At 36.6% G+C, this 12461-nt stretch overlaps 1 protein-coding gene across 2 annotated transcripts in view; it reads right to left on the reverse strand.

The window, feature by feature from the left end:
* Positions 1-12461, reverse strand: part of CBLB (Cbl proto-oncogene B) — a 139243-nt gene that overhangs the window by 44988 nt on the left and 81794 nt on the right. For both annotated transcript variants that reach the window (XM_049824745.1, XM_049824746.1), the window contains exons 6-9: positions 8904-9025; positions 6415-6552; positions 4745-4832; positions 2254-2385 (exon numbers count right to left, since the gene is read on the reverse strand). In XM_049824745.1, coding sequence (XP_049680702.1) covers positions 2254-2385; positions 4745-4832; positions 6415-6552; positions 8904-9025 — 480 coding nt within the window. The remainder of the gene's footprint in view (positions 1-2253; positions 2386-4744; positions 4833-6414; positions 6553-8903; positions 9026-12461) is intronic.

Below are 12461 nucleotides of genomic sequence, written 5' to 3' on the forward strand. Positions count from 1 at the left end.
ACTTGTATTCAACAGCATAAATACAACTGAGCAATTACAACTCAGATCTGAGATGTCTATATGAATACACGTTTGTCCATGCCCACAGAAAAGTTTTTTTATATACAGAGAGTAGCTATTGTGAACCTTAAATACAGCATACATGCCTATATGATTTTAGAATCAAGTCCAGACATGTAGTTTTTAGATAAGACTAGATTTCTGTGGAGGAAAATGACATTTTATTCCTGTTGCATCAATACAAAAAGGAAAGCGAAACCAAGTCTTATTTGAGAGACTGGTCTCCATAAAGGTGAACAACTCTGAATCATCCTTAGTATTCTATGCATATCTGATGTTGCTTACTCAATTCTTTTCTGCTTAGTGAAAACATCCGTATTGGACCTCTTGAGGCATGTCTAATAAGCCATTACGCTGCCAATTAAACACTACCCCACCAGAAGCTCACAACAGCTGACACTGTTACAGTGCAGTATTTCTTCATTGCCTCACTAATTATACAAAAGTTACATTTGTAATGAAGTCCGAAATGTACCTGGCCTATTACAGTGGGTTGCAATGTTCTGATGAAGCTTGATGGTTTTGAACATGTCAGTTCTCTGAGCCTAAAATGCCTTGTCGTACTCTTCCTGAATCCCTAGCCACTGGCCAAAATACTAAGGACCTTAGCTTCTGAACAATCCTCCAGAATCACAGCACATCACTGGCACAACACTGGAACATGCTGCTACCGTGCTACAAGACACCCACCAATCAAAAGTACAAAGATTCAAAGATTTCAGTCCTTTTGCATAGTCCTTTCAGCTGGGGGGGGGGGGGGGGGGGGGGGAAGCTACAGACCTCAGAATTTTTTGAAGTCAAAGATTAACATAGTCAGACCTCTATGTCTGTCATTCAGAATGAAACTGGTGAGAACAGAGAAAGGGTACTCCTGAAATGAGAAATATTGTTCCAGCTCAGCAGCTGCTTAGTAGTGAAATAAATACTTTCATTTGGGTATGTCTAAAATGGAATTTTCTCAGAATTTCTGATCTGAGGGCAATTTGAAAGATTTGTGTTTGGAGCATCTAACTCAAATTTCAGAAAGAACACAAAATCAGAAACTGAGAATACTCCTTTTTCAGCAAGGTTTATTGCTAATGGAATTAAAACTCAAGTGATAATTCTGATACATTGCCTTGGTTTGCCAATGATGATTTCTTAATTATGAATTTGAAAAGAAAAACTATAGTACCTTAAGTCGTATGTCAACCATGAGAATGAAAACTCATTAACTGAGATGAACTCATGTAAAACCAGGTCAAAAATGGACTGGAGTCAAGGATTCTTTTTACTCTTCTCACTACATTTGTAACCAAAGTCTGGTGCCTAACTGTGGAAGAGTCCTGCCTGAGAATGAGATGACCCTTACTTCTGCCCACAAAATATAGATACAAAAGAAGAACAGGGCAGGGAGGAGGAGGCAGAATTGATTCAGTTTGTGAAGCACCTAGTAGGGGAAAGTCTAAAGTTGTAAAGAGGAATGACCTCTGCTTTTCATTTTAAGTCAAATGCTTGTCAACTGCACTGAACCAAAGGTACCAGTTCTCCCTTTTCCCACAGACTGGTCTGTTCATGAACAAGATGGACAAAATACACCAATCTGTGTCACCAGTAAGTCTCTGTGGTTTTGGGGATATTCTGTAAATGACATTGAGAGATCAGAGTTTCCCCTTCCATTAAATCTCTTACCCCAACAACCATCTAAAGCTAGGCGGTTTAGTGCTTTACATATTAACATGAAACACAAGAATCCTAAGCTTTTTTTCCACAGGCCATTTCATGACTTGTACTACTGACTGAATCCTTCTCTCACCAAAGACATCCTGTCTCCTTATAAAACACTGTCTAGTCAGTTATCCACTCCCAGCTGCTACCTGTCCTCTTCATGCCTTTTGAATACATCGTGAAGTGACCTGGGTGGCTGAATTGGAACCAAATGCCCAGCTTTTGCTGTATTGTGCTCAGGAAATAGCTTCCACTTAGCAGCAGTCAGCAAATGGCCTTGGCAAGCCTACAAGTCCAGATTTTAATGACCCCTGGAACTTTTTTTTTCCACAGATTTTGGCCCACAAAATGAAAAAGTTAATCATTTTGAGTATGCGTGTCCTTCAATCCTCTTACTGAGTACCTGGAAAAGTAAACATATACCCACACTGTAAACAGGGATGTAACAGAGAAATCCATCCTCCACTAACAGAACCACGACAGTACCTGCCACGCTGTAAGACAAGAAGTGCACATAAGGTGTCCACAAGGCTCTATCTTGACATCCTTGTCATTCTCTGCACAGATTTTACACAGCTGAAAAGTGGAACCCATTTCACAGTACAATTCATACTGCTCCTGTAACAAAAGAAAGTCAAATGATTATTTCTTCACTGTGATTTCTTCACAAAGAATATACTTAGGCACCAGTGGTGACAAATATTTCTGAGTCTCCTGCTTTTCAGCCCACTTTACTTATTAGTCCAGGAAACTATTGCTACTGATTTATTTAAAAACCGCACTAAGGTTACTGTTAAAAGGTAGCTGTTAATAGCTTCCTTTTTTGCTTCTTCAAACCTATGATATACTACAATACATGCTACAAAAAAGTTGAAAATATCTGTGCCTATTAGGTTTTCTACAGACTTCTCACATTTAACTACTATGCAAGGCACACATCCTGCTTTTCCTTGGTTGCAGTTAAAAGGAAGATAATGAACACCTGGTTGGAAGTCAGAAATTAAGTGATGAATGGGAACAAAATCGGGATTTCCTTTTCTAGGTATGAGTTTAGGACTAATAAAAGTTATTGGATTGAAAACTGACAAGCAAGAGGGCTTTCCACCTACAGCCAGGATACAGTATGGTACTACGGTTAACTGAAGTAAACAACCCTTGTGAAGGAGGTATGGCAAGAACACGCCCCAGAATAACATGGCAACAGTCATGCACAGATCATTCAGTACTTAGTATCCTTAGAAGACTTACAGGAAGGTATAAGAGCACCTTCAGGAGGAATGAATAATAGATAAAAACCTGAGTCCAGAAGAGTTTTCTAGAATTAGGTATTATTGGGGAACTGGCAATCAAATGCATTTGTGTAGAAATAAAAGTTTTAGTCTTGAAAAACCAAATTTTGAAAGCTTAAAATAAGTACAATCCAGGTCACAGGAAAATAAGCAGCTACTGCTGAGTAAAAGGAGGGGAAATGAGGATAAGAAAAAGAGAAAATAAGAGAGACAGCTCATATCTGCAGCTGTAGTCAGTATGTACTAAAGATGCTTATGGTGGAGCTCTCGCAAAGAATCCATCTGCAGCAATCTAGCCCTGCAGCCACTTTTATACCATCTTTTCATAGTTTAAGCAGATCTAGTGACAGCTTTAAACTACTGCAGTTATGTATTATTTAAGGCATCATTCACATAGTTCAGACTCTGTTGAATTACCATCAGAATTAACTAATGGTGTCCTCATAACTACAAGTTCAGAAGCAACTGGATTCATTCAGTGAATTCAAAATACAACATGATTCTCTTGTAAAGAACAAGGTAATCACTGAGAATGTCAAAGCTGCTTTTCCTTTCCTTGAGGAAAACTAAGGATATGGGGCTAGAAAATTGTTCTGTGCAACACAAGTATCTGATATCTCTGCATTACTCTGTCATTACTATTTTAAGACTGGAGGGAAAAAGTGGGAAGTGAGGAAAATAGAAATATTCAGACTTTCTTCAGGTAATTGATTTTAGGAATTCTCTTACTTAGGAAACAGGTATTTTCATAATGGTATTCCTGATAATACCATAGATGGTAACAAATACTTCTTTTCTAAAATATTTCTGGAGGTGGAATGCACACAGAGCACTCAGTTAAAGATTCAGCAGGTCATCCAGTCTGCTCTGAAGAAATGGAAGACCATCTAAACAGTATGGCTTGCATCTAGTCTGATATCTTCCCTTGAACATATCCTCAAGTCTTCCAGATGCTTCTGTCAGGAAAAAAATGCACTACACCATTTACCTTTAACCTTCTAATGATAATTTCAGCGCCATTTTTAATCAAGCATTTGTCTCGTGGTGGCTACTTCCTATTACTTGAGTATCAAGCATCCGCACATTCGTTTATCACATCATCACTTAACAAGACTACAAACACATCTAGATATGCTAATTTTCTCTGCAAAGTGACTCCCTTTAGGCACTTAATTATTTCTGTTGCTTTTCCCTGATCTCTCATTTAATTTGCACAATAGACAAAGAAGAAAGGAGAGAGATCCTGCAACTGGTGTCTTCGTGATATATGAACTATACTTTTCCTCCTGGACCTGTCAACAAACTGTACCATTCCTATTCAGGCTTCAAAACTATCAATTGATCTTGATTTTACTTCTGTATTCCCATCTGCTATTAGCAAGGAAACACCACACTACATAAACCTGTAACATAAATATCAGAAAAATCTTTAATAACCGTTAACACACTTCTCACTTGGAAGAGGCTTAGAATAAACAAAACTTTCCAAGTCATGCCGTCTGCATCACCATCAGCTCTAGAGTTTAAAGGATTATTACCCTGTTCTTCATCTAAGCCCTTCTATCAACAACGTATTTTCAGTCTTATGAATTTATTTCTCACATTTTAATGAAAGCTTATTAACACTGCTTGATGAGATACTAATGAAGGTGAAGATTACAAAATAACTGACAAACTCTGCAACATACCTGTGTGACTTTTATGTGATCATGCGGTGTGGGTTCACATAATCCTGTCAAATCAGGATTATAACTTCGTCCATCTGGGAACAGATAGCTGCATCACAAGAAGATTGTTATAAATATGCACATTTCTTTTGCTATTTTAGCTAAATAATACCTATGAAATTTTAAAGGGGCAGAATAAGTTACAGTAGACGTTAACTAAAATGCATCATCTTTCCTCAGCCATCTTTCTTATCTTTTGGGTGCAACTGAGTTGCTATATATGCATTTTGACACATGCTCAAGTCTATTTATAAAAGCACAGGAAAGATTTTGACACTGCATGCGTAGCCACCACCAGAATGCATCTGAGCTTTGATTAGCAGATAACTTTCTGAGGGTAGCTCAACAAAATATTATTTCAGATCTTCATTTCACAGTGATCTTATACTTGCATATGTTCCTAGTACTCTCTCCACTGTGAGCATCATAGACTATTTCAAGCAATGGAGCAGAACAGAAAGTAACACACATTTGTGTATATCTGTATTATGATACATATATTATATATATGTCATATTATTATATATGTGTATATCTGTATACATTATGACATATATAAATCTGTGTACGTTATGACAAGAATCTACACTGAGAATCCAAGATGCAGACTGGACTTTAAGCAAGAACTGATGGGGGGCATTTCAACCCTGTGGGAAATTAATAATAGGTTAAATGATATCACAGAGACCCTAGGCTGTTACATATTCAGATTTATGTTACCTCTAACTTGGAAACAGTTTCTTGGAAGTCATGTTGTTAAGCCACACTGTGAGAAAGTTATATTTAGATGGACTACAAAAACTTCACTCTGCATTAAATATTCTCAGCTCTAGTTTTTGTTTGCTGAGTTTTTGTCATGTAGAAACACTACCACTGTAAGTGTGGTCTTTAATGCAAGTATGAAATCATCATACCTGGGAAAAAAATAATGGATTGTGCAGGACTGAGAAAAATTGCACGATTGTAAAGGGTTTCTCAATCTTTTTTTGAGGATTGATCAATTTTCCTGGTTGTTTTGTTGTTGTTGTTGTTGTTTTCTTTTCTTTTTTTTTTTTTTTCATTATGATCACATGGATATATCAAAACATGTATCCCAGTGAAAAGACTGTGACAACAAAAATCAGTCTGTTACTTCAGCCAACCTAGTAAAGATGTACTACTTCTCCCTATAAACTTAGATTCTCTTATAATTGTAAATCTTTTCAGTAAACTATTAGAACCCGGAAAATGTCCTGGCTGCACAATATATGGAAAAGCAATTACATAGCTTTCAAATCATTGTCCAATTAGACATACGAGTAACTGGCAGTAGTAATTGTTCAATAAGCTTAAGTGCATTTGGGAATCTTACTGGGGGTGGAGGAATCAATGTGACTGCTGCCCAATTTTATTTTCTCCTGGAATTTACCTGCTATGAGATATGGCTTTGGTTAACTTTGGTTAATAGAATAACCTGGAAACAAGTGTTTTTCAAATGATTAAAAGGGATGGTTCTTAAACCTCAAAGGAATGCTAAATAACATATCCAGATTCTCTGTTTTAAAGACCTTTAATAACTACCCATATAAGCATTAGAAGAACAAGGAAATCACGATTTCATACCTATGGTGACTACAGGAATTTGTACTTACAATCCTTCCCGGCTGCCATCAATCAAAGCTTGAAACAAAGGCTTATTGTGAGGTATGGTCTGCAATATGTTCCCATCGCCAGTCACATATCCAATGGCCCACTGTCCCAAGCGAGTACAACTCAGTCTGAAAATGTAGCTTGATAAAAACAGGGTAAATGAAAAGTCAGCATTAATCAGAGTTCAGCCAAACAAGTGAAGAGAAGAAGGATGGCCTTTGGTTAAGACATTGAATTAGGTCTCTGAAGATTTGGGTCAGATTCCCAATTCTGCCACGTGTAATAAACCTGCATCTTTTACACTGTTAGTTCCTCAAGGGCAGAAATAAGGTAACAGTAGCACCCTACCCTCAACTTTTCATTTGCTTGCTTTTTATTTGTTAAAGTGAAAGCTGCACATTCACTGTGAATAGTCCTACTACTTACATTTAGACTTGCCCATAAACTGTTTCAAGACCTGTTTATTATATCATCAAGTCTCCATAGCTACAACATATACCCTTTGGGCATACACAGGCCAATAACCTGAACAAATGGAAGGGGAAATATAAAACACCTTTAGATGCAACAGAAATGCAAATGATGAACAACAGAAACTGCTCTACTAGCAATGTGTAATTTTGTGTGTACCAGAGGAATTAAATAGGACAAAAGAAACATCGCTTCTTCAGAAAATACCAGCTAATACCGACCCAACTTCTGTGTGTAACAGGTGATAGCCGGGAGTATACATAATGTAGACAGGGAGCACAGTAGGAGGAAAAGGAACATGATAGGCAATAGTATTGGGCATGTTTAGTTCTTCTTACTAAAAACTCTAGCCCCACTCATGTCAGACACCATCTCATATGCAAAACCTCACTCAGAAAAGCATCACACAGTGAAATACCACAAACTCAATTTTGTATTACAGAGCAGCTTTTCTTAATTATACATCAATATTTTATTTCCTTCCAAGCTGTTTAAAATGAGAAATCTTAGCCTCCCTGAAGTTTGGCATAGCTCTTACAATCTTCAATGGGGCCAATATTACACTGAAGTAGCAACTATTCATTCGAACAGAATCTTGTAATTTCCAGAATGTTTTAGACAGATTAAAGCAGCAATTTTACTTCCTATCTCCTCTTTCACACTCCAGCATTTCACCTAAGCAATTCAGAAAGTCATTTTCTGATATGCAATAGAAAGTTATCTTAAAACTGTCTATTTACAAAGAACTTAAAGGCAACTTTGGATAATTTCTTTATTACTTCTCTTTTATAATCACAGAACCAGAATCATAATAGAGAAACTACTAAGTATAGCAACCACTCTCAAAATCAACCTAGTTATCTGACTTCCGTAGTAGTGTTCAGGAGTGCCAAGCTAAACATCAATGTTATTCTACTGGAACCACAAGATTCTTGTATATATGCACTTGACCAGTCAGGTAACTTAACAAGATACATTATATTGTTTGCTAAAAAATCAAAAGAAACCAAGTACAGAACGTGGGTATAAGTGTTGCTAGACTTCTCTAACAGGTTTCAACATGATGGACTTTATGTATACATATGATCCTGCAGCAAAGCTAGACAACTAGACATTAGGGGAAAATAGCTTCGTAACTGAAAGGCAGAAGTAGCAAAATAAAAGTTACCTAATACAGAACTAAACTCATTAATGAATTTTATTTCTCCAATCTGAGAGAAGAAAAAAACCAGGACAAGAGAAGTGGCATAAACAGTAAAAGTTCAGTTTGAATAATTCAGTATGTTTAGTTCCACTTAAAAATTATTTTAACACTCTACATGCCATGATATTTAATCTGACAGATTCCTTTTCTAGGTGCAGACTTTGTGATATAGAATCATTACTGGCAAGATAAAAATAAAAAAAGAACATAAAAGGAACACATAAGCACTGATTAAATTCATAATTTAAGTGTGCTGCCATGAAAGATGTTAAGATGATTTTTACTTCACTATTAAGCAACAATTCAATGCAAATTTTGAAAAACAAATTATATTTTCAAATATGCTTTTCAAGAATGCATTGCTTTTTATACCTAATCCAGAAGAAAGGGCAAGCAATGTAATTTCAATTTTTATTCTGTTTACTTGTACTTATTTAGACTTCCGTGTGCTAATACAGTATTTTTTGCTTTACCGCGCTGTACAAGAACTATGGCATAAAAACCGGGTCATGGTTACAAAATTCCTATGTCTTAAAATTTAAAAGGTCAGCATTTTTTAAATGTGGAGTTCCAAGCTTTAGTATTAAACTATTTTAAAAAATGTATTTCGATACAAATAAAATCACAAGTGTAAAAATAACCCCTACTACTTCTCTGATTTGCTGTTTAAAAAATAAAAAAAAGCCAGAAATTCACTCCTGCAATATTTCCATGAGTGTAAGTATCACACAATATGGAAGTATGAACATAGAATAATTTTGTAGCTTCCGAGACAGCAAGTTTAACTGGAAAGCAATAATCAGCAAAACCTCTCACCTCCCAGGCTTAGTGCTGTATTTTTGTAACCTCGCTTTCACTTCATCATATGTGAGGAATGCCATATATCCAGGATGCGTCACAGCTAAGAAGTTCCAATTCCTTAAGATTGAACCCCATGGCTAAAAAGAGAAAACAAACAATTAAATAAGTGCAGCTAGGTAGTTACATATTTCTAATAAAACTCAAGCCAATTTGTCAGAGGGGCCTACAGTGGTTTAGCTTCAGCTTAAAAATACGCACTTTGGTTAAGGTCTAAACAGTACAAAAGACTGTTCTATATACCTAGATTTGCTATAAGGGTTCCTTCAAAAGAATTATTCCAAGAACATCAAGTGCTAATTTTTTGGATAAAGATTTTGAAGACATTGAATTTAAGGTATCTCTGATTTGTACCTACATAAAATATTAAACTTCATGTTTAGTTTAGAACCTGAAGAGTTTGGCTCCATGATGGTTTAATAAAAACACAATTAAGCCTATTCTTCAGAGGTCCTGAGGCATTTTCATAGTTAATAATAAATAACACTAGCAAATGAAGCTTAATAAAGGCACTAATTTGAGCTGTCATTCCTTTTCTTATTCTCTAATTCTTGGTTTCTTCAGTTACCATAATGGTATTACAGCCAGAAAACCAAACAAATATTGACAGCACTTCATAACAATCTTTGCTGACCTGAATAGCAAATGCTTCAGAAAACTCAGTGAAACATGCCTGATATGCTATCACTTCAAAGAACACAAAACAGTCCTTTACTGTAAATGAAGGATAATTTTTAAGTAGTGGATTAATACAAGTGTATTAAGTGTTCATTGCCAGCATCTGGAGAGACAAGAAAACACCTCTGAATGGTTTGGAGATTTTTTTTTTATCTATTTGTCAAAAGATCAAGGCAGGTAAAGTTAAGCAACACAGGAAAAGACGCTAGTGTTCTTGTGTGCCCTGCAAATTCCCTTTAAAGGACTTCTAAGGGCAAGTAAGGCAGAGATGAAATGCCTGTGTGACACTTGAGCACAGCATCGTAACAGTTCTGTTCGAGATTATGATACATTTCCCAGACAAACCCTAACCACTACTTAAACGTGGATGAAGACCCGTTTTATTTTAGAATTAATACCTCTTCAAATCAGACACATGAAATAGAACAGTAAGGTTTCAATACAGAGGCCGTAAGAAACCTCAAGTGCTCAAATTTGTACAGAAGAAAGGAGAAAAAATAAATCACAGTCCTAGATGCAACACCGCATCTTGCCAGCTGCTGTCTGCACCCTCACCAAAGATAGATGCCAGGAGGCTTCATCACATGAAAAATTTTAGTTGCCCTAGAGAAAAAAAGTGAGTTGACTCTTCCCCTTTCACCACACCAACACTGACACTTTCTTCACAAAAACACAATGTTCTTTCTCCTGTTGTGTTACTCAAGTGCATGCATGTAAATCAAAAAAGATGATCAAACAATCAGTACTTGGATGTCTTGTTGGACTGCGGTAATAGAAAGGCTTGCTATGGTACATTATGAAATAAATTCAAGTAGTGTGCAAATTCCTTGGTTAATCACAACCATCAAGCTGCTAGGGTGACAAACAGTTGTTATCTTCAAGTGCTCGGACTCTCTACTGACTATCACACCACTGTTATACCTAGAAAACGATGTGACAGTATGACTGAAAAATCAAACGGCAACAACTCATAGCTTGCCTTGTGCACAGCAACACAGAGTATTACAAAGCAGAAATGTGAAATGGAAAAAGATTTGTACGCTTTCTCTTCTGTGGAAATATTTTTGCATAAAAGGACAACTTAACTGAATGTGGTAACAGTGACAGAATGAAGTTCCTTTCCTTCAAAGCACCTACATATTCTGCCATGCTAACTTTACCTCTGGTCAGAGGACACAGCACTTAAAGATGTGCATGCATACAATGGGGAGGCAGGGGGAGCAACTTCACTTTTACAGGGTCTCCATAAAAAGTAGTCTTGCTTTCTTTCTTTGAATAAACATCATTATAAACGTAGCTTTTCTGTAACACAACCCACAGTTGGCAAAACAGTATTCTGATTACTTAAACAATTGGGATTTTCTCTCCGTGGGTGTATGCATACATAGTTACAGAAGCTGTTTAAAAACTAGAAAAGTAAAATGTAACCTCCGGGAGAGGTTCTCAGACCAAGTTCAGTGCAAGTTCACTTCAACAGTTACGCAGCTATTGCACCAGTTGGTAATCTGTTTGGCAAAAATTCTCTCTCTGCTGCTTTGTTAAATTAAAAATTAATCCTAACCAGTCTTCTCTCCTTACATATATCAGTACTGCTAATCCCCTTTTCTAGCCCAAGGCATGGTAATGAATCAAACCAGCAATGGCCTCACAAAGAAACTAATGCAAACAGATATTCATTGGCCTGCAGAACAACAAAAATAAGTCTCATGAGGCTTCTGTCCTTAAGTTTGACGCAATCTATAGGACCCCACATAGGATCAGAACAAACTGTTACTTCTCAGATCACTGACTTCTCATTTAATTTTTTATTTGATGTACTGATTAAAACAAAACAAAAAAAACCCAAACCCTGCTATTATTAATAAGCAGAACGCTTAGGGGAAAAGAATCCTACAGAACGGAACCTTATGTAAATGCACTTCAGTGATACATGTTGCAGTCAAGTCTGCGATCGAGATTTGGGCTTGATTACTAACCTGGACACGGTATTATTTTGCCAAATACTGAATAAAAGAGAGAGACTTTGACAGAGTAGAAACTGATCCCAAGGCAGCAATGTTCACACAAGAATGCTTGATCATATCAAGCTCCAAATAAAGGGCAAAGCTTAGGGGGATTTTGCTAAAGCAGCACGAAGTACAATTATCTATATTCTCTAGTTTATTATCTCAAAGAGAACCCCCAAAGTTTTGTTCAAACTTCCATAACCTGTGTGTGTTTTAATAAGTGACCAATGTTTGTGGTTAAATTAAACAGAGAGATTACTTACACCATAGCATTTTCAACTTTGATACGGTTTTGACTCAGAGTGGAGAAGACATGTTCATGATCAAAATCAAAACTCTTTAAACTAAAACCATTAATCATCTCCTGCCAAATCTTAATATCAACTTCATAATGGTACCCTTTCCCATAACAGCAAAACCAAGAAAGCCAAACAGATTATCACAAAATAACATGGAAGACAGAACAAACATATGGCCCAGGCTTTGACATAAAATTGGTATTTTGAACGTATCTCCAGTAGGCTAAAGAATAATCATAGAATCATTTAGGTTGGAAAAGACCTTTAAGATCGTTAAGTCCAACTGTTAACCTAGCACTGCCAAGTGCCCCACTAAACCATGCCCCTAAGTGCTTGACAACCCTTTCAGTGAAGAAAATTTTCCTAATATCCAGTCTAAACCTCTCCTGGTGCAAATTGAGGCTGTGCACCCGTTTAATCACTGTGTGGGGTAAAGAAAGTAAAAAAATCAAACAAACGGTCATGTACCTCAAAGATTCCTATATACAAAAGAAATATCCAAAGTGACAAATTCAGAATCAATACATCTAACG

The sequence above is a fragment of the Accipiter gentilis genome, chromosome 21, assembly GCF_929443795.1.
Source record: "Accipiter gentilis chromosome 21, bAccGen1.1, whole genome shotgun sequence".
Classification (NCBI taxonomy): domain Eukaryota; kingdom Metazoa; phylum Chordata; class Aves; order Accipitriformes; family Accipitridae; genus Astur; species Astur gentilis.